At 39.9% G+C, this 24203-nt stretch overlaps 1 protein-coding gene across 1 annotated transcript in view; it reads right to left on the reverse strand.

Annotated features, from left to right (window-relative positions):
• The window catches only part of Ube2k (ubiquitin conjugating enzyme E2 K), a 59385-nt gene extending 35245 nt beyond the window's left edge, over positions 1-24140 (reverse strand). The window contains exon 1 of the mRNA XM_048415218.3: positions 23923-24140. Within this exon, the coding sequence (XP_048271175.1) occupies positions 23923-23985 (63 nt within the window). The 5' untranslated portion in view covers positions 23986-24140. The remainder of the gene's footprint in view (positions 1-23922) is intronic.
• Positions 24141-24203: the final 63 nt, after the last annotated feature.

The following is a 24203-nucleotide window of genomic DNA, read 5'->3' on the forward strand; positions in this document are numbered from 1 at the left end:
ACACCTATAGTCCCTAAACAAATTTTTTTTTAAATTATGAAGCATGAGGTGTGTAATGTTCCCAAAGAAGAGTTGACATGAAAACTAAGAGAATAAGACATATTAGGAAAGTGAGGACAGACAAACATATTAAAAGCAAGTTGTGGCAGGCACTGGCAGCTCACGAGAGGCAGGTGGATCTGTGAGCCCAGCCTGCTTTACAAATAGAGTTCCAGGATAGCCAGAGCTGTTACACGAAGAAATCCTGTCTCAAAAAATAAAACAACACACACACACACACACACACAAGGGACTGGCAAAACGGCTCAGAGATTTAAAACACATGCTGCTCTTAGGGGAGACCCAGGTTCAGTTTCGAGCACCCACATGGTGGTGATTTTCAAGACCATCTGTAACTCCAATTCCAGAGGATTAGTTCACATACATAAATGCAAGCAAATACTCCTACACATAAAATAAATATTTAAAATTTTTAAAAAATGAAAGTAATATGGTGAAATATACAAACACTATAAAATTTGTTGCCCCATTTAACCCAACATTCCCAGTCCTATAAAACAGCTAAAATATCATTCATTACACGTTTTTAAAAAGCTTTAATAACCTTGCAAATCATAACAGAAAGAGTAACAGCAAATAAACAATAATCCAACAGCTGAAGGATAGCTTCAAGGATTATCACATGATACAAAAAAACAAAACAGGGGCACTGGAATAAAAGCAAATCAAGAGAGAGGATGGAGAGAAGCTAAAGGACTTAAAACAACAAATGTGATAATGATGGCCACAGTGACAGTCACAATCCCAGCACTGGGGAGGCAGAGATGGGAAGATCCCTGCAGTTCACAGGCACCCAGCCTAGGCCACTTGCTAACTTCTTAGCCAATAGTACACCTTGTCTCCAAAACAAATGAATAAAAACCAGAAGACTGATACTTAAAATTTTCCCCTTGGTTCCATCTGTGCACATGCATATAATCTCTCTCTCCCCTCTCTCTCCCCTCCCTCCCTCCCTCTCTCTCTTTCTCTCTCTCTCTCTCACACACACACACAAACACACACACACACATGCACACATACGGCACACACATGCACAAGTGTCTTCTCATTTCTGTTCTATCATATAAAATGCTTGGAAATCATCACTCACACTAGAAGACATAAGCACAGGAAAGGGAGTACGGGTTCTATGTAACATGTACAAACCCCCCTGGTTCAATTCTCAGCACCACAAAAAGGAAAAAGAAAAAAGCAACTGCAACAAGCTGAACAATCTGAGAACAAACAGCTCTAAGTCACAGAGCAAACTGCTGTCCCTTAAACTGGAGAGGAAAAAAAAAATAGAGCTCACAAATTACCAGAGCAGAATCTCAAGATGTTCTCCGTGGAAACCCACACCAATTTATAACTCGACAGTCATGGATGCATAACAGGAGGCATAAGTAAGCACAAATATGAGCAATTAAAAATTCTTGTCCAAGTCTTTTCCTCAAAGACTGATCCGCAAAATGGCCTATGAGACAAACTCCAGCAGAGGAAGAGAAAGGTGGCCACAGTATTCTGTCCTAAAGAAGATCCACTGACGAGAGAAACACTGCACCACAATCTGCCCAGAGGCAAGAAAAATACCCAACTCCGACCACTTCTACCCTTCTAGTCTCCTAGGGAGGTAAAAACAAAAGTAGCACTAGGAAAGGTAACAACCTAGAAGAATGAAAACCAGGCATAAAATGACAGAACACCTTTTATCCCAGAACACCTTGCCATGAGTAGGTTCCTGTGTGACAACAGCTTACATACCTCTGAACTTATTAAGAACGGTCTAAGAATTGGGTGGCACGTATCTAGAAGCAGAGGGAGTAGATCTGAGTTCCAGGATAGCCAGAGCTACACAGAGAAACCCTGTCTCAAGAAAAAAAAAAAACAAAAACAAAAACAGTCTAAGGAGGAACTCCAAAAATGATGAGACAAAAGCAATGTCATGAGAGGAAATTTTAGCTTTTTTTAAAATATTTATTTATTTATTATGTATACAATATTCTGTCTGTGTGTATGTCTGCAGGCCAGAAGAGGGCACCAGACGTCATTACAGATGGTTGTGAGCCACCATGTGGTTGCTGGGAATTGAACTCAGGACCCTTGGATGAGCAGGCAATGCTCTTAACCTCTGAGCCATCTCTCCAGCCCCCGAAATTTTAGCTTTTGACATCTGCAGACACACAGCAAACAGTAAACAAACACTGTTGTCATAAACATAAAATCTCAAAGTAGAGACAGAGGCATCACTGCAAGTAAGGTGACAGCCAGGACTATAAAGCAAGATGTTGTGGCCACCTCCTCCTCCTCAAAAAGAAAACACAGGTGGGGTGAATAAAGTAAATACCACTTAGTGGGAAGAGCCCTTGCTGCTCAAGCCAAGCATGGTGGCATATGCTTTGGTGGTGTTTCATTTGGTTTAGGTTTTTGCTGTTGTTTGTTTTCTGAGGCAGGGTTTCTCTGTGTAGCCCTCAATGTCTCTGCAGACCAGGCTAGCCTCAAATTCAGAGATTCACCTGCCTCTGCTTCCGACACTGGAACTAAATGAGTGTGCTACAACACTTTACTGCTTTGTGGTATTGTTTTATTTTGGAGTTTTTTTACTTCATAAATTTGTCGGTTGGCATATGTGATTTGCCAAGGGTGGCCTAAAAGCGGTTGCATTATTCATGGTAAAACAGAACATCTCATGTCATGTTTCACATGTGCAAAGAAGCTTAAGAAAAGGAATAAGCCCTGCCCAGTTATTTTTTGTCCCAGAATTGCACACAACCAATTCAAATGATTGTGCTAACTTATTTCAGACAGCTGACCTGGTCATAGAAATAGAATTATATATTTCTAACTACATAACCCCCAAACTAGATAACATGAGTTTTATTTTTATCTGCATACACTAAAGCAAAAGTGTCTCAGTTCATCTAAAATTTGTTGTATGATTTAAAAGAAAAAAAAACAATTTGGGGGTTGGTTCATTAGTTGGTCAGTTTTGGTTGTGGGTTTTCTTTTTAGCCAGGGTGTCATATCTAAAATTGTTCAGTATTTATTACCAGTAAATGTTTGATTAGTATACCCATAATATACACTTACATACTTAAGAGTACAAAAACATTTCTTGGGCAGTAAAAAAATCATAATTAGAAAAAGTTCAAGAAAACTTAAAATTAGTTATGGTTAATACCATAAAAGAACACCAGTTACATAGCAATTTTTAAGGACTTATTTATTTTATAAATATGAATGTTTTGCCCACATGCTTATCTGTGTGTGCTTGCCTAATGCTCAAAGAGGTCAAAAGAATTGGCAAGAACTAGAGTTACAGATGGTTGTGAGCCACCTTGTAGGTGCTAGGGGCTGAACCCAGGTCCTCTAAAAAAGTAAGAAGCACTCAATCCTATTTCTCTCTCCAGTCCTATAGCTATTTTTTTTAAACTGGCTCTATATCCACTAATTTACAGCATCCCTATGATTGTATGAATAGAGGCTTGTAGATTTGAATGCTTGGTCATTATGGAGTGGCATCACTTGACAGGGATTATAAACTGTGGCCTTGTTGGAGGAAGTGTCACTGGTGGCGAGCTTTGGGATTTCAAATGTTCAAGCTAGGTCTAGTATCGATCTCTCTTCCTGCTGCCTGCCACTCCTGAAGTAGAACTCTCAACTACCACTCCAACACCAGTCTGCCTACATGCCACCATGCTTCCTGCCATGACAATGGACCAAACTTCTGAACTATAGGCAAGCCCTAATTAAATACTTTGCTTCAGGAAGGCATGGTGGCACATGGCACACACCTTTAACTCCAGCATTCCAGAGGCAGAGGCAGGTAGATCTCTGTGAGTTCCTATGATCCTAAAGGCAGAGAACAGATGAATTCAAGACCAACATAGACTACATAGTGAAATCTGTCTTTAAAATATATTTTATGTATCTTTTTATATATGTGCATATTTATGTATATTATTTATATATATCACATATTAATTGGCATGAACTTGATGAACTAGGCTACATCATGATTTTAGTAATAGTTGAGCATAATACAACTCTCCTTTTAAAAAGCTTATTAGCTTAGGGCTGGATATGGCTCAGGGTTTAAGAGCACTGGTGGCTCTTCCAGAGGTCTGAGTTCAATTCCCCACAACCACATGGTGGCTCATCTATAATAGTATCTGATGCCCTCTTCTGGACAGCAGGTTTAGTTTACATGTAGAGCACTCATACATAAAATATTAATAAATAAAATTTAAAAAGAAAAAAGCTTAACTTAGAAGCTGGAGAAAAGGCTCAGTGGTTAAGAGCGCTGGCTATTCTTCTAGAGGACCTGGGTTCAATTCTTAGTACCCACAAGGCAGCTCACAACTGTCTGTAATTCCAGTTCCAGGGGATCTACCCTCACACAGACACACATGTAGGCAAACACCAATGCAAATAAATAAGTCATTAAAAAAAAAAAAGCTTCTTAGGGAAAGAAAACTCAATTCCATAAAAAGATATCTCACTCAGGATTGAACAGTTTAGTGGGAAAATACTAAAATATGTTTAAATTTCAGTATCTACAATCCTTATTAAGAAATACTTAACGTAACAAAGAAAATACATATATTAAAGGGGGAAAACACATACAACATACGTAAGATTCTACTTTGATTAAATGGGGGTGGGGGAAAGACCTGCTAGATAGATGTCTCACTGATTTTCCAAGGGACATAGTCTTAAATCCAAAGACCCATACAGCAGATCCTAACTATCTGTAACTCCAGTTCCGTTCCAGGACATCCCAAGTACTTTTCTGGCCTCCATGGGCACCAAGCTCACATGTGGTAAACAGATATATATGCAGGCAATGCAAAAAAAAAAAAATTAATTCCTTTAAAAGAGAAAGAAAAAGACACAAAGAAAGAAAGAATCTAGGGCTGGTAATTCTACCTACTCAGGAAATTGAGGTGAGATGATTTCAAGTTCAAAACCAGCCGGATCAACTTAGTGAGAGCTTGTGTCAAAATAAAAGGTAAAGAGGGCTGGAGATGTATGTAGCTCTGTAGCACAGTATCTGCCTAGCATGGGAGAAGTCCTGTGTTCAATCTTCAGGACTATAAAATAAAAGACAGGAACGCTGGCATTGGTGACAATCTTGTACAGCGGTTCTCAATCTGTGGGCTGCAACCCCTTTGGGTGTTGAGCCACCCTTTTACAGGGGTTACATATCAGATATTCTGAATATCACATATTTACATTGCAATCTGTAACAGTAGCAAAATTAAAGTTATAAAGTAGCAACGAAAATAACTTTATGGCTGAGGGTCACTACAACATGAGGAATTGTACTAAAGGATCACAGCATCAGGAAGGTTGAGAACCACTCTAGATTTATGGAAAAAAAAAACAGTATAGCTTACTTTCATCTTTTTGATGAAAGGTTTTTTTAAATTTTATAGGAGAGAAAAAAAAAAACACCAGGCAATGCTGGGGCATTCCTTTAATCCCAGCACTCAGTAGGCAGAGACAGGTGGATGTCTGTGACTTCGAGGCCAGCCTGGGCTACAGGGCAAGTTCCAGGATAGGCTCCTAGCTACAGAGAAATACTATCTCTAAAAAAAAAAATTATGTGTATGAGTGTTTTGCTTATATGTGACCTGCAGAGGTCAGAAGGGGGCATCAGATCTTTGGAACTGCATAGTTGTAAGTTACCAGATGGGTGCTGAGAATCAAACCCAGGTCCTTGGCGAAAGTAACAAATGCTCTTTATCACTGCACTGAGACATCTCCCCAGGATCAATTGAACATTTTTTTAATTCTCACAAAAAGCAATTAGACAGGACTGTGTTACGGACAATTATTGATTAATAAACTATAAACCCTCATTCTTCTACTGATTTTGTTGTTGTTTCTTTGTTTGTGCTTGCTTGGTTTCTCTCTTTAGTGCTGGCTGTCCTCGAACTCACTCTATAGACCAGGCTGGCTACCTGTCTCTGCCTCCAGAGTCCTGGGATTACAGGTGTGCACCACCACTGCCCAGCTTCAAACCCTTATTCTTAGGATGATCTCCTAGTTTTTAATCAAAAAAAAATTATACCTCCCCCCAAATTATTTTATTGCACCCAGATTCCCATTTGCCATGAATTAAGGTGACTTTCTTTAGCCCTGCAAACCCAACAAGCAGCTGGCTTCAATCTACCATGAACACTCTGGTCATTTCTAATGTTCTCACTTTTCTCTTCAGAGTCCAGGGACATTTGTTAATTAACATTCTTACTCTTGACAAACCTGATTTGTTTTCTTTCACGGTATTCATTTTTAAAAAGCCCCCATTTAACTCATTTCCCAATTAACTTAAAATAAAATAAATAAAATAACCACTGTTCCTCTCACCCCAAGGCACCACTAATAGAGAAAACACAACCACTGTTAATTGGTTTGTTAAAGGGCAGACCAAAAATTCCAACTAAAAATTAAAATTGTCCTAAATGTTTCTATTAAAGATTAATCTTTCCACTTTGTTATGAGTATCACCATACCCTTTCTTTTTCAGAAACTTTGCAACTTCCCTTGCAATCTTGTTGGGGAAAAAAAATTCTGATTACTCTCTAGCATTACCAAATTCTCCTACCCACCAACAAACAACTCACTCCACTATCTGTCAGAGTTCTTTTCAGAGCTCCCTCCAGCCTGACTTCCACAGCTCTACATGCCCTTTTATCTCCACTCTCCTATTAAGCTAAGCTCCTGATGCCACTTTCTCACCTATCTTTCAGTAACCCATTCCAATCAGACTTCTATCATCACCTTTCCAATACAAACTCCAGCAAGGACATCTATGGTAATTACATTGAAAATTCAATGGTAATTCTCCTTTCAGCAACCGAAAGGGCCAATTTCTTTCTAACACTCTTATTCTTTGCTTTAGTGACACCATGCACTTCAACTTTTCTTAACACAAGGAATAACTCATTCCATCCTCTGTTAGTGTTCTTCAGTTACAATTTCAGTATGTGCAAAAGGCTAAACACAAACACCAGGACTTCATCCTAAAGCCTCTATTTTAGGTTATTTCCCCCAAAGACTCCCCAGCTGAGGCTTTAAATATATCACCTGCTTACTTTACCTATGTCAAATCTCTCTCCAGAACTCGCCTCCAGACTCATAAACTCAACCGCTTGCTTGTTATTTCCATCAACATAAACCTAAAAAGGACATAGCAAAATTCTTGCTCTTTTCCATCTATCTCAAAAATTAGCACCGCCACTAATTACTAAAAGTAAAGCCATGTTTTGCTAATCCACTGGTCTTGTTGTTGTACCTTTTAAGCATATCCCAGCACTACCAATACTCTTCAATTTACTGTCATCTCTTGTCCAAGTCACCTAGACAGTTCCCCAAATGATCATTCTGCGTTTTTTCCTACTTTCTCCATAGCAAGCTAATGAATCTCCTTTCTGAATAGGGTGGTACAAACCTGTGGTGACAACACTTGAGACAGGTAGGAAGATCTGGAATTCAAGGCCAACCTACTCTCTACACAGCAAGACCTGATATGAGAAACAGACAATTTCCCTCTTTTTTTTTTTACTGGGAGTCTATCAAAACACATTTTTGAACATTGTTATTTATCTGTGCATGGGGTAGGGGGGCGTGTGTAGATGAGAAAACAATTTGTAATAGGTGGTCCCTTTCACCACCTGAGTCTTTTCCTGCTGTACTTCAGATATGTTGTCTGGACAACTTATTTTGAGAATTTAAAAACAAAAGGCACATCCTTAAGGACTATAGATTGAACATGAAAAGTAGTCTATTAGCTGGGCATAGTCATATCTTTCTGTAATCCAAGCACTCAGCAGGCTGAGATAGAAAGGTCAAGGTTAAAGCCAGTTTAGGTAACAGTCAGGCCACATACACAGCAAGACCCCATCTCACAAATCAATAATGCTAAAACCACCTGGAACACCTCCTTTAGACTTCCCCTACTTATCTAAATTACAGACTACTATCTTGTTTCTTGTCATATCCAGAAACGCAAACCTCCAGATCAGTGGTTCTCAACCTGTGGGTAGCACCTAAAGATGTTTTCATTACAATTCTTAACAGTAGTAAAATAACAGTTATGAAGTAGCAACAAAATTATTTTATAGTGGAGATCACCACAACATGAGGAACTGTATTAAAGGGCTGCACCGTTAGGAAGGTTGAGAGCCACTGATTTAGTTCCTTTTTCCTCATCCCACCCATACCCTCACACCACTTACTACCCAAACTTTGTCTTTTCCTTTAAACCCCACACTGACTTCCACAGTCACTTAAAACCCAAATCTCTCTCTTAAAACATTTGAAGTGATCTGGATTCTACCACTTTTCCAAGTTCATCTTTCATACTGCCCAAATTCCTACTATGTTAAGTTCTATGTTTAAGTTGTTTAAACAGACCCCATTTCTTCTGAGTACTGACCTCAACAGCTTCAAGTTCAAGGACTATGCAGTAAGACTACCACTGCTAATGTCTCAAAACAATAAAGCGGGGGTGGGGGGGTGTCAGATGCAGTGGCACACACCTTTAATCTCAGAAAAAAGAAGACCTTTAGTGCCAGCACTTGGGAGACAAGAGGTTGGTGGACTACGAGTTCAAGGCCAGCCTTGACTTCACTGAGTAGCTGTTGCTTCCAGGACAAACGAGCCTACACAGGGAAACCCTATCTTGAAATTAAAAAGGCCACATGGTGCTCAGCACTCAAAAGGTAGAAGGAAAAATTCAAGGTCATTCTCAGCTACACAGTGAATTCTAGGCTGGCCTGGGATATAAGGCCTTGTCTCAAAACAAAACGCAGTTGTAGATGAGAGATAAAAAGAAAAAGGAATTATTTCCACGGTGGAATTACACATAACCTTTACTATCTATCTAAAGTACATATTTACAAAAACTAAGAAAATAATTAAGCCGAGTGGTGATGGGACACGCCTTTAATCCCAGCACTCAGAAGGTAGAGGTAGGTGGGTCTCTGTGAGTTCGAGGCCAGCCTGGACTACAGAGAGAGTTCCAGGACAGGCTCCAAAGCTACTGAGAAACCCTGTCTTGAAACCACCCCCCCCAAAAAAAAAAGAAAGAAAGAAAAAGTAAAGTAATTAAGCTGGGCAAGGTGAGCCAATGCTTTCAATCTCAGGAGGTAGTATCAGGCTGATCTCTGTCTACAGTCTGATCTACAGAGCAAGTTCAAGACCAGCCAGGGACACATAAGAAACCCTGTCTCAAAAGAAATAGGTGGGAAAAGGAAGATAAAAAGAAAGATAAGTAATTTCTTCCCATCTTTAGTTGTCATGATTATCAGCTTTCCATACATAAGTAAGTATATTCAAATTTACCCTCCAAGTATTGTTGTGTAAGGGTTATTCCCAAAGAACTTTCTCCCTGAGGTCAAATTAAATTACTCAACCTTACAACTTCCCTTACACTATACACACACACTTAAAACTAGCTGTTCAGTATCTCACTGCCTTAGTAGTGCTCAGTAAAGCAATGACAATGTCTATTTTATTAACGTAAGCAATACTCAGTATCTGCTAAATAAATGAAAGACTATAAAGATAAACAAAAGAACCCACAGAGATAAAGATGATGTCATAATATTCTATATAGATGCCCCTTGAGATCTTCAAGGGGGAAAACAACAAAAGCCAAAATGACTCCCTTTTGGCAACCTTACTTTCTAGATTTTTTTGTTTGGGTTTGGTTTGGTTTTGGTTTTTCGAAACAGGATTTCTCTGTAGCTTTGGAGCCTGTCCTGGAACTAGCTCTTGTAGACCAAGCTGGTCTCGAACGTAGCCTGCCTCTGCCTCCTGAGTGCTGGGATTAAAGGCATGCGCTGCCACCACCCAGCAACTTCCTAGTTTTTCACCTGGACATTCATTTTCTAAATAGAGGACTCAACTAAATTAGTAGCTCATATATGGAATAGATGAGCACCTTGACCTGGAGACCATCTTTAACAATTTTACACTTTTCCTAGTCACAGAGCAGAACAAAATTATTACTTTCATGATGGCTGGGATAAGCTCCCCCAAAATCTTTAAATTTTTTTAACTAGGTCAAAACCTTTGATGATACATCAGTAGCTTTGTTTTTGTTTTTTGTTTGTTTGGTTGCTTTTTTTTTTTAAACAGGGTTTCTCTGGGTAGCCCTGGATGTCCAGTCTCTATAGACCAGAATTGCCTCAAACTCAAGAGATCCACCTGCTTCTGCCTCCCAAGTACTGGGACTAAAGTCATGAACACCTGGCACATCCCCATTTTTTATGGGGCACATGGAGGATAGTGCAACACCTCACAAAGTAAACATCTTAGGACAAAAGGTATGAGCAAATCCAGAGACATTAAAAAAAAATGGCCTGGGGCTGTAGAGATGGCTCAGAGGTTAAGAGCACTGACTGCACTTCCAGAGGTCCTGAGTTCAATTCCCAGCAACCACATGGTATCTCAAAATCATCTATAATGAGATCTGGTGCCATCTTCTGGTGTGCAGACATACATGCCGACAGAACATTATACATAATTAATGTTCTTGGTTGGGTTTTTTGTTTTGTTCGAGATGTGGTTTCTCTGTGTAGCTTTGGAGCCTGTCTTTGAACTTGCTCTGTAGACCAGACTAGCCTAGAACTCACAGAGATCTTCCTGTCTCTGACCCCCAAGTCCTGGCATGTGCCACCACTACAAAGCTAATAAATCGATAAAAAAATAAAAAATTAAAAATTAAATTAAAAAATTTTAAAAAATGACAGCAGGCCATGGAGGCACACATTATCTTTAATCTCAACACTCCTGGAAGAGGTTTAGAGTTCAAGACCTGTTCTCTATAATGAGGTCCAGGTCAGTCAGGGCTACACAGTATACCTTGCCTGGGGACAAGGTCTGACATACATAACCAGCCAGGGCTGGGGATATGACTGAGTACAACAGAACATGCCAGGCATACATGAGTACTAAGTTTGCATGGAAGCAGAGATATCTTAGGGGGGCACTTAGGTTAATTTAGAAACCAGACACAGCATAAACCTGTAATACCAGCATTCAAGAAGCTGAGGCTAAATTGTAAGCCCTTTCTCATTTATTATTTCTCATAATAAATGGATAAAAGTTGTTGCAGGATATTTGTTACCGTGCGAAAATATAATCTGTGATTGGTATAATAAAAAGCTGAATGGCCAATAGCTAGGTAGGAGGTATAGGTAGGACTTCCAGGCACAGAGAGGACTATGGGAAGAGAAGCAGAGTAGCCAGCCAAACATGAAAGAAGCAGCAGGGACAGTACAGAGAGATGAGCTAACAAGTCACAGAACAGTATATATATATATATATATATATATATATATATATATATATATTACAAAATAAAGGTTATGTGATAAGAACTAGTTAGGAACAAGACTAAGATAAGGCTAAGTGAGCATTTATATTAGTAAGAAGTCTCCACGTCATTCCTTGTGAGCTGGCAGCCCAAAGAAAAACTGAACTACAGAAAACATTTATTTATAAAACAAATATTTAGCCCATCAAAATACCAGCAAAGACCTTGAAAGAACGGTACTCAACTTCATTTGGAAAAGCAAAAAACCCAGGATAGCCAAAACAATCCTGTGCAATAAAAGTACTTCTGGAGACATCACAATCCCTGACTTCAAACTCTACTACAGAGCTACAGTATTGAAAACAGCCTGGTACTGGCATAAGAACAGACAGGAGGACCAATGGAACCAAATAGAAGATCCAGATATCAATCCACACATCTTTGAACACCTGACCTTTGATAAAAAAAAAAGCAAAAAATATCAAATGGAAAAAAGAAAGTATATTTAACAAGTGGCGCTGACATATCTGCATAGTAACATGTAGAAAAATGAAAATAGACCCACATCTATCACCATGCACAAAACTCAAGTCCAAATGGATCAAAGACCTCAACAATAAAGCTACCCAACTGAACCTTACAGAAAAGAAAGTGGGAAGTATACTTGAACGCATTGGCACAGGGAACCACTTCCTAAATATAACCGCAGCAGCACAGACACTGGGAGAAACAATAAATGGGACCTCCTGAAACAGAAAAACTTCTGTAGAGCAAAGGATACAGTTAACAAGACAAAATGACAGCCTACAGAATGGGAAAAGATCTTCACCAACCCCACATCAGACAGAGGTCTGATCTCCACAAAGAACTCCATATACAAACAACTCAAGAAACTGGACACCAAAAGATCACATAATCCAATTTAAAAAATGGAGTACAGACCTAAAAAGAGAATTTTCAACAGAGGAATTTAATATGGCTGAAAGACACTTAAGGAAATGTTCAACCTCCTTAGTCATCAGAGAAATGCAAATCAAAACAACTCTGAGATTCCATCTTACATCTGTAAGAATGGCCAAGATCAAAAACATTGATGACAACTTATGCTGGAGAGGTTGTGGGGAAAAGGGAACACTTCTGCATTGCTGGTGGGAATGCAAGCTGGTACAGTCCCTTTGGATGTCAGTGTGGCGATTTCTCAGAAAATTAGGAAACAACCTTCCTCAAGACCCAGTAATACCACTTTTGGGTATATATCCAAAGGATGCTCAATCATGCCACAAGGACATGTGCTCAACTATGTTCATAGCAGCTTTGTCTGTCATAGCTAGAACCTGGAAACAACCTAAATGCCCCTCGATCAACGAATGGATAAGAAAAATGTGGTACATTTACACAATGGAGTACTATACAGCAGAAAAAAATAATGACAGTTTGAATTTTGCAGGAAAATGGATGGAGCTAGAAAACATTATTTTGATGAGGTAACCCAGACACAGAAAGACAATTATCACATGTACTCACTCATAGGTGGTTTTTAAACATAAAGCAAAGAAAGCCAGCCTACAAACCACAATCCCAGAGAATCTAGATAACAATGCAGACACTAAGAGAGACTTACATAGATATAATCTACATGGGAAGTAGAAAGTAGAAAAAGACAAGATCTCCTGAGTAAATTGGGAGCATGGGGCCCTTGCGGGAGGATTGATAGGGGGATGGGGGAGGCAGGGAGGGGATCAGAGAAAAACGTAAAGCTCAATAAATATCAATAAAAAATAAAAAACAAAAAAGTATTTATTAAAAGAACTACATCCAAACACTTAAATGAGAAATCAGTATATATCATTCATATACACACTCAAAATACTCAGCAATAAATTGAAAATAACTAAATGTCTAACAAATTTAGAAAGTATTCTGAACTTTTTTTTAATTCTAGGGACTAAAGAAATGGATCAGCAGTTAACAGCACCGACCGTTCTTGCAAAAGACTTGGATTCTATTCTCAGCACCAACACTGTGATCCCCAACTATCCCTAACTCCAGTTCCAAAAGACCCAAGGCACTAGGGCAGCCAGATATGCACACGATATACATTCATACAAGCAAGCAAAACAAACATGCTTATAAAATAATCTAAAAGAAAAAATACTCCTTAAAAACTATAGACTGGTTTACAAAGGAAACACAAAATGCTTTATTAGCAAATGCTTTAAGAACAGCATTAAACAAGCTAACTCACAGATGAGTATGACAATCTCAACAGACAATTTGAAACAAATCTAGAAAACTACCCAGTAGTCACTGGAGAAGAAAGCACGTAAAAATTGAGAGGAGAAGCTAGAGAGATGATTCAAATGATGAAGAGTTCATACTGCTCAGTTCTTAGCACCCATACCAGGGGGATCACAGTTGCTGTAATTTCAGTTCTAAGGGACCTGACATGTTCTTCCGGCCTGCTCAGGCATACACAAATACACACACACACACATGCTTTCTTTAAAAGATCTACTTTCGGTGGTGGCACACACTTTTAATCCCATCATTCTTCCAGAAGCAGACAGATCTCTGAGTTCAAGGCCAGTCTGGTTTACAGACCGAGTTCCAGGACAGCCAGAGCTACAGAAAAATTCTGTGGTTTAAAAAATCCATTAGGGGGCTGGAGAAATGGCTCAGTGGTTAAGAGCACTGACTGTTCTTCCAGAGGATCCGGGTTCAATTCCCAGCACCCACACGGCAGCTCACAACTGTCTGAAAATCCAGTTCCAGGGGATCTGACACTTTCACACCAATGCACATAAAATAAAAGATAAATAAATCATAAAAAAAATTTAAAAAAAAATCCATTAGGGACCTGGGCGGTGGTGGCGCACACCTTTAATCCCAGCACTTAAGAGGCAGACACAGAGAGTTTGAGACCAGCCTGGTCTATTAAGTGAGTTTCAGGACAGCCAGGACTGTAACACAGAGAAACAATGTCTGGAAAAACAAAAACAAAACAATCCAATAGGCTTAGGATGTAGTTTAGCTGGTAGAACATTTGCTGGGCATGACAAAATCCTAAAGGTTCAATCCCTATACCCCATAAACAGAATGTGGTGGTACCTGTACTCCCAACACTTGAAACAAAGGCAGAAGGATTAAAGTTCACTGTCACCTTCAGCTACATATCAAATATGAGGTCAGTCTAGGCAAGAGACCCTGACTCAAAAATAAGCAGAGGGGAACACAAAAGGAAAGTGTACCTATCAAAGGTCTGAAGCAATAACATTTTAAAATATCAAGCTATTACATTCCAGGAACCTACAAGATGCCTAAAAGAAAAGGATTCTAAGAATTTTCAAGGAGTTTTCTACAAGTCTATCAAAACAGACAGACAATAATATCCTGAGTGCACTAATAAAGTCTGGCAGTGACACTAGAGAACAGGAGTAAAGTGAGGGTTCAAGAAAGACTTATTAAGCGGCATTTTAGTCAGGCATGGTGACACATGTGACCTATAATCTATAATCATAGTGCCTGGAAAATGGAGGCTAGAGGATTAGGAGATTCACTAATACCCTTGGCTATACAGCATGTTCAAGGTCAGCATAATCTGCACGAGATGCAATCTTCAAAACAGTAATAGTATTTTAGGATAAATGAATTTTATTTCTTTTTGTGAACAAGAATTCCATTTTCTTGCTCAGGTAGGTCTTTATCTCCTGGTTCTGATGGTTTCTTCTAGCCTCATCCCATTCTTTTGGGTGCTAGGATTATATGCATGTGCCCCATACTTGGCATAAGGAGGTTACAGAACCAAAGGACTTGGAACAGGCCAAGTACTAGGCCCAGCACTAGGGAGGGAGAGGCACGGGGGTCTCTATGAGTTGGTCTCAATGAGTTGGAACTCAGCCTGATCTACAATGAGCTCCAGGACAACCAGGGTTATGTAAAGAAACCCTGTTTCAACAAAAACAAACAAAACAAAACAAACAAAAGCAAAGAATTGGGAGTCAGGAAGATGGATCAACAGGTAAAGCAAAGACTGGTAAACTGAAACTGAGCTCAATACCATTAATCCACATGGAGGAAACAGAGACAACTCCTGCAAGCCGTCCTCTGAACACACACACACACACACACACACACACACACACAGAGCCAACTCCTGCAAGCCGTCCTCTTAACACACACACACACACAGAGCCAACTCCTGCAAGCCGTCCTCTTAACACACACACACACACAGAGCCAACTCCTGCAAGCCGTCCTCTTAACACACACACACAGCCAACTCCTGCAAGCCGTCCTAAGAGCACACACACATACACACATTTTTAAGAGAAAGGGCTAGTGAGATGGCTCAATGGTTAACCCATATGATGAAAATAGAGAACTGACTCCCACAAGTCATTTTCTAACCACACATCTGCCATACCAAACACACTAATTAATTCGGGGGCGTGGACATAAAAATTTGGTCCAGGTCCGACAGCACAACTTAACAGCAAGTTCACTACTATTCAAGCTTTGAAATACAAAATCTAAAGTTTATACAAGGATAAAAGTATAAAGCTGAGCCTTGATAGTAAATAGGCCAGGAAAGCTATAAAGTCGCTATGACTATGAAACAGTCAGTAGAGAACATAAAGGAAAATGACAGTATAATCTCATTTTCAGTTTTTTTATATTTCATGTATGTATTTTTGAAATAAAGTCCTAGCAGGTGTGGAACTTACTGTGTAGACCAGGCTAGCTTTGAACTCACAGAAATCCACAAGCCTGTCTCTCAAAAGCTGGGATTAAAGGCATGCACCACCACACCTGACCTTTTAATTTTTAATTACATATACAAGCATGTGTCTTCGTGGTCCATGTGAGTGATGTGTTCAGGGTGGCCAGAAGAAGATAGTGAATACCCTGGAGCTGTACTTACAAAAGGTTGCAAGCAGCCCAGAGTAGACACTTAGAAGCAATCGTGGGCAATCTGCAGTTTCAACTACTCTTAACAGCTGAACCACAACACTAACCCCTATTCTAACTGTTTGCGTGTCTCCGTAATACTAGTAGTTAATATCATAGAACTCAACTTACTTTTTATTCTATCTATTTATTTTCTGGAGGAGGGATGCACATGTGTCATGCACAAGCATGTGGGGCTCAGAAGACAATTTGCAGGAGTCAATTCTCTACTCTCACTAGTGGGTCCTGTGGATCAGGATTGGAAGCAAGTACCTTTACCTGCTGAGCCTTCCTGTCAACCCCTCACCTTATTTTTTGAGCAAAGGGTCTCTCTGCGAACCTGGAGCTTGCAATTTCAGCTAAACTAGCAACCAGGGAAGCCTCAGATATCTGCCCTTCCCTGCACCCCAATGCTGGGGTTACAGAGGCATTCCACTGTACCTGGCTTTTATGAGAGTACTTAGGATCAGAACTCAACTCTCCACCCTTGAGCAGCCAGCGCTTTACCCACTGAGCCATCCCCCTAGTCAGAGATCCATAAGATAAAGGGGGGATAAAGCTAAGTGAAACAAATTAAGTCATAAAAGAAACAGTTACAAATAATAAGAGTAATCCAAATCATAAAAACAGAAAAGAGAATGATGACTGTTAGGAATGGAATGAGAGAGAGTAGAGTGTTACTGAGTACAGATTTTTTTTTTTTTACAGGATAAGAAAAGTTCTGGCTGGGCAGTGTTGGCGCATGCCTTTAATCCGAGCACTCGGGAGGCAGAGGCAGGCAGATCTCTGTGAGTTAGAGGCCAGCCTGGTCTACAGAGCGAGTTCCAGGATTAGCTCCATAGCTACTGAGAAACCCTGTCTCAAAAAAACAAAAACAAAAAACAAACAAAAAGGAAAGTTCTGGAGAAAGATGGTAAGTGCCTGCACAACAGAGCAAATACACTTAACACTTTACACATCTAGAAGTGACTAACCTAGCAAACTTTGCCTAGTGCTTTATCAGGGTTAGCGAGTAGTACTGGGATCAGACTCAGAGCCTTGCATATACTAGGCAAGTGCCCTACAAATGAGCTGTACAAAGCTATGTGCATTTTACCATACTTTTAAAGAGTAAATAAAAATCAACCACATATAGGGAATATCAAATAAATATAAAGAATTCTTAGCCAGAAAAGTGATCTCAAAAAGAAAGAAAAGTAAGAAACAAGGAGAGGAGGGACATTTTCTTTTCTTTTTCCAGAGACAGGGCTTCCCTGTCAAACAGTCCTGGCTGCCCTGTAACATGCTTTGTAGACCAAGCTGGCCTCACTCACAGAGATCCACCAGCCTCTGCCTCCCAAGTGCTGGGATTAAAGATCTTTGAGGTGTTGAGATCAACATGCTCAATATGTTCACAGAAAATAAGGATATACTTTACAAAGGAATGACATGCCAAGGAAGTCAAGATGCATCTAAACATTTGCCATAGATCAAAGTCTCTCTTTTGTAGTGCTGAGGATAGAATCTAGAGCCTCCCACAAGCAAAATAAGTGTTCAATCACTGAATACATATCCAATCTTACAGTCCTCTTAAGAGTAAAGTAAGCAAGGTGGTGGTGGCACACACCTTTGATCCCAGCACTTGGGAGGCAGAGGCAGGCAGATCTCTTAAGTTCTAGGCAGCTAAAGATGATACACAGAGAAACCCTGTCTTGGGGGAAAAAAAAGAGAGTAATGTAAAGGTCATGGATAGTGATGTATGTGTTTAGTCCCAGCACTTAGGAGCGAGAGGCAGGCAATTTGAGTTCAAGCCAGACTGCTCAACATAGTGAGTACAGCCAGAGCTATGAAAAGACTTTGTCTCAAGAAAAAAAAAAGAAGAAGAAGAAAGGAGGAGGAAGAGGAGGAAGAAGAAGAGGAGGAGGAGGCAGCAGCAGTAGCAGCAGCAGGATGGTAGTAGTGCATACTTTAATCCCAGCACTTGGGAGCCGGAAGTAGGCATATCTCTGAGGATAGCCTGGTCTACAGAACTCTAGGACAGTAAAGGCTAAACAAAGAAACCCTGTCTTGAGGGGTGGGGAAGATAAAACAAAAACTAAAAGAAGGGTAAAGTAGAACAAGAAATGAAATCCAACAATATCACTTGTACAGGCTTTTGTTTTTTAAAGCACTCTGTAAGGCTGCTATGTTCAGTTCTCTCCAGAACCTCCTAAGGCACACTAAACAATCCACACAAAACTGTAGCTTATGTAACTGAAGAAAAATTCTATTCTTGCTGAGTAGTGGTGGCAAAGGTCTTTAGTTCCAGTGCTCAGGAGGCAGAGGCAGATGGATCTAAGTTCGAGGCCAGCCTAGTCTATAGAGCGAGTTCCAGGACACCCAAGGCTACATAAACCTTGTCTTGAAAAACTGAAAAATAAAAATCTACTCTTAAAAATTGTTGGACCTCAGGTATATGTACTCAGTAGTCGAGCACTTTAGCTCAATGGTAAGACCGACCAATCACACACATGCACACACACAGAGTGGAAAGGAAGGGAAAAGAATTAAAGAGGAAAACAAACAATCTTTTGTTTTAAAGACAAAAGATTCAACCAATCTTTGGATAAACACTACATACCTTACATAGTGACAGTCCTATAGGTTCTTCAAAAAAGTTCTGTCTACAGTAGTAGGTCTTACCAACTGGCAGTTGAGAGACACTAGACACTACTGACAAGGGCAGTAGGTTTACCAGCAGTAAGAGCACTAGTGTTAGACACACCTTATGATGCACAAGAGAGCCAGTTACAATTTAAAAAAAAAAAAAAACTGCTCAAAATGTCATTAATTCTAGAGTTAAGAAACTATGCCCTAGAGAGATATGGTGGTGCATGCCTTTCATCTCAGAATTCAGGAGGAAGAGGCAAATGGAGCTCTGGGAGTCGACACCAGGATGGTCTAAGTAGTGAGTTCCAGGGCAGCCAGGACTGCAAAGAGGAGAGTTTCTGCCTTAAAAAAAGAAAATAAGGAAAAGAAAAACAAAAAAGAAATAACAGAAAGAAAAAGAAACTATGTCCTACAGAAATCAAAACACATTCTTTCATAAGTTTGCAAGCTACTTGCATATAAAATAATCTAGGCCAAGCCAGAACTCTAGTAAATTTCATAAATTTTAAACTTATTATGAAAGAATAAATGCTAAAAAAAACTTAGTAGACAACAAAAATTTCGAGGCTGGAGAGATGGCTCGGCGGTTAAGAGCATTGTCTGCTCTTCCAAAGGTCCTGAGTTCAATTCCCGGCAACCACATCATGGCTCTCAACCATCTGTAATGAGGTCTGGTGCCCTCTTCTGGCCTGCAGACATACACACAGAATATTGTATACATAATAAATAAATATTTTAAAAATTCATTAAACAACTTTGCTTATACCACAGTAAACATTCCCTTTGAGAATACAAGAAAATGTCAGCAAACTATAGCTAAGAACTGTGTATTTAAAAAAGTGGCAGATATGAGCATAAATATAAACCAATTTATACACTGATTTAAGGGCACTTTATATCACTGAACTTAAATTTAAAAATATTTTGAAATTCAAGTGAACCTTTAAATTATAGGTACCAATTAATGAGTTTATACTAACATTAACTAGTGCTTAAATGCTTTAACAAGTAATACAAAGTACTCTAAGTAATAAAAATGTAGACCCAATTTTGATAATTAAAAGTACGTCTATCCTTACCAAGCCACGACAGTGTAGTGCATATTAACATAAGCAAATCAAAATTTTAAAGTCATGTTTGCAGACAATTTAACATCTCTGAACCTCAATATTCTCACCTAAAAAAATATCTACTTCAAAGACCTATTGCTAAGAATTAGCAGTAATACATAAACAATAGAAGGGGCATGCTGCAAATGGCAGCAGCAGTAGTTGGCAGCAATAATACAACCCATGAATAAACTAAAGAATGGCTTAATCTGTTGATCCTTACAAGTAGCAATTCACCTGACTTGACTCATAAGCTGTAATGTATTCTAGGTAAATTTTAATTCTGAGCAACTCTCAACCACTACTTAAAATCAGTCATACTCTAGAGTATTTAAAAGATAAAAGGCCCATCTCCAGGGGGCTGGAGAGATGGCTCAGAGGTTAAGAGCATTGCCTGCTCTTCCAAAGGTCCTGAGTTCAATTCCCAGCAACCACATGGTGGCTCACAACCATCTGTAATGAGGTCTGGAGCCCTCTTCTGGCCTGCAGGCATACACACAGACAGAATATTGTATACATAATAAATAAATAAATAAATATTTAAAAAAAAAAAGGCCCATCTCCAAATAGTACTTTATGAAAGAAGAATAGATGCCACCTTTATTTCATTAAGTACCATTCACATGACTCAAAGTTCAAAGTGCCCAGTCATGCAACTTCCCCCTACACATAAACAACCAGTTTTTCCTACTTTTCATAAATCCTTTCTCTGCACTGTACTGGCAAACACACATCTCACCTTTCGATACGAACATGAGTGCCTCTCTACAATACCTGGCTACGTCTTTCACATTTATGTTAAATGTTTATATTTTAACTAATACATTCAGCAAATTCCTATGATCAGAATTCAGTGAATGGTAGCTATCTTTACTTGTATTTTTTGAGACACGATCTCTCTATGTATAGCCCTGGCCATACTGGCTAGAACTCACTGCTTCTGCCCACCACCCCTCTGCACCCCTCCCCCAACCCCAGCGCTGGGACTAAAGGCATGCTCTGTAAAGAGTTATCGTTACAAAGTACTTAGAAACAGATCAAAAATAAATCATTAGGGGGGCTGGAGAGATGGCTCAGCGGTTAAGAGCATTGCCTGCTCTTCCAAAGGTCCTGAGTTCAATTCCCAGCAACCACATGGTGGCTCACAACCATCTGAAATGAGATCTGATGCCCTCTTCTGGCATGCAGGCAGACACACAGGCAAGAATATTGTATACATAATAAATAAATAAATAATTTTTAAACATTAGAAATAAATAAATAAATAAATAAATCATTAGATCCACCAAAATCCTTAAACGCTAGCATGTGAATCAAACCTGGTACACTGAAGATTTACATGAGGTGACATGCTGAAACAATTACTTGATTAGCTATTTTAAAAATTACATTTATATTCTTAAAAAGAAAATATATAGATTGCACTATGGGTTCTTCTTTGAGGTGAAAATTAATTAACACAGCCTACCTATGGAACTGGACATAATAATGTATCAACAAAATATTGGTTAAGGATAAAACTATCCATTGGTTGAGCTTTTTTACATTATTAAAGTTTTTTTTTTTGGTTTGGTTTGGTGTGTTTTTTGTTTTTTGCTTTTTTTTTTTTTTTTTTGAGACTGGGTTTTTCTGTGTAACAGCCATGGCTGTCCTGGAACTCACTCTGTACACCAGGGTGGCCTCCAACTCACAGAGATCCACCTGCCTCGGTCTCCCAGTGCTGGAATTAATGGTGCAAGCCACCATGCCCTGCTTATGATATTAAATTTGATCTGATCTTTTCCTAGTATTCTTTGCAGCTTACTTTCCTGGATTAAGTTCCTGCTACATTGACAGAGGCACTGTTCCTGGATAACTTGTGTTCACATTTCCTGTTTTCTTCCTTAGAAAAACTGACATTTTTTTTTAAAATCTCATACATTAGAGTAAGTTTTTATTTTATTTAGATGTGTGGGTATAGAGGTCATGTGGGTCCTCAGGACTGAACTCAGGTCATCAGGCTTGGCAGCAAGTCTCCTTTACCCACGCAGCCATCTCCTCAGCCCATCACTTAAATAGAAAGTCACATCACATAAAGCAGATATATGGATTTTCAGGGCAGTAACTTGACACTTTAAAAAGTGTTAGAGGTCTAAAGACTTGTCTAATCTTACTGTTTTAAGGTGCTGACAACAAAATATTCTCTTGTCTTTCATTAAGAATATCTACAATCCCTTTGTATATAGTATATATAATCTTATACTTTATAAGCAAAGTACATTTGCTTATTAAGGAAAAAGTGAAAATTACTGTTAGAATGTATGTGAATACAGACATTCACGCTGTTTCTGCATTGTTCCACAAAAGTACAAAGTCATCCTTCCATTCAGAGTTTTGGCAAATGAATACAGAGGTCAGAGTTCATGCTTTGTAAGACGGATCACTACTTATTTCTTAGTCTGTTCACTAAGTCTGCTAATATATCACTTCAATTTTAAGTAACTTTCTACATGTGTACTTAAAAAGATGGATAATTATCTGCAGACTCTGACACATTAATGCTGGAGCGCTAAAAAAAATGGTAACAATTACTCATATACTTAAAATGCTTAATTTTAAAAATCATTACTGACATGATTAAAATGCCAAGCACATAAGAAAAACATAAATAGCACTACTTACTGGACAATGAAATGTTAACCTTGAGGAAAAACAACTATTTCCAGAATTTTCTTGCTAAATACAAACAGAAAATCTGGCATTTTTGTTCACTTGGGTCTGAAAAGTTGTACTATTACTTGCACAGCTAAGTCAAATTATGAAATTACTTTCTATATTTCACACATGTATGGCCAGCACTAATGTATTTAAATTCTGAAGGACTCACGGGTAGCAAGAGTCTTATTTTTAATATGCTATTTCGTGGTATGCCATTTTGTGTCAAAACAAACCTAACTCAATAATGAGCTACAACAATGTGTATCTGAAGAAATCGCTTGCTTTTACTAGGGCTCTTTTCAAAAGTTAAGACAAGTTAACTACGAGGGACATCTCAATGAGACTTCACAGGGCACTAGTCACAGAGGCACTGCCCTAGGAGAAACTCTGATACTGGTAAACAGGATTTTGAAATAAGCCACTCATTCACTTCATTATTTTTCCCAGACCAAATCATTTAACATAACAAACAACTTGTGTTTCACCAGACAAAAAGCTTTACATTGTCAATGCTGAGGCCTAGTTACTGGTGGAGTATGTGGAAATCAGGTAACTAATTTAGAATTAATTCCCTAGATGTAGTGGAAAATGCTTCAACGTCCTTTCCAAATACGATACTGACCATTATGTCTCCATGGGGCCCCCAACATTATAAGGGAGTAATTGAATGTCTTCCTTTCCTCTATACCTAAGGACTCTGTAGGCGCCTTCCCCGAAGAAAAGACAGCGAAGGCCTGGCAGGTAATACCCAGAGTCCCCCCTAAAAGTGTGGGCCTATGAGGTGCGCTGCTGCCGGGGATCTAGTTACTATCTTCCCCCTTCCCCCAACCCACTTCCCAGGTTTTCTCGGCCTGCTCCTTCCCCACCCCGGAGTCACACATCCAGATGTTGCCGCCGCCTCGGGGCTCTCTCTCCAGAGCTCACGTGTCCCCGACAAGTGCTTCTGCATCTGCACCCCAAACCCCGGTCCTCCCCAGGCCTCCCAGCCGCCCGCGAGCCCGTCTATCCCAGGGCCCGGGGAGGGGAGGGAAAGGCGGCTGGAGGAGGAGGGGAGACTGCCGCTTCCCCATCGGTAGAGGCGGCCGCAGCTAGGCCGGCCGGGGCCGCTGGGGTCGCGGAAGGAAGGGCCCTCCCGCCCCGGGCTAACATGGGGGCGTCCGGTAGCTCATTTCTGACCTCCTCGCTCTTCAGCACCTCCTTGAACTCCCGCTTGATTCGCTGCACCGCGATGTTGGCCATGTCTCTGCCCGCAGCTGATTCGTACCCGCCTCCTCCGCCACCGCTACGACCACCGCCACCGCCGCCACCTCTTCCTCCACCGCCTCCTCCCTCAGTGATTCAGACCCGAGCACACGAACGCTGCCACTGCCACCCTTGCCGCCGCGTTCCCCCCTCAGTGTAGAATCACCTCCGCGCCCGGCCACCAAAATGGCGCCGGGTCCGCGCATGCGCACCAC

Source organism: Myodes glareolus, chromosome 8 (assembly GCF_982192425.1).
Source record: "Myodes glareolus chromosome 8, mMyoGla1.1, whole genome shotgun sequence".
NCBI lineage: Eukaryota > Metazoa > Chordata > Mammalia > Rodentia > Cricetidae > Myodes > Myodes glareolus.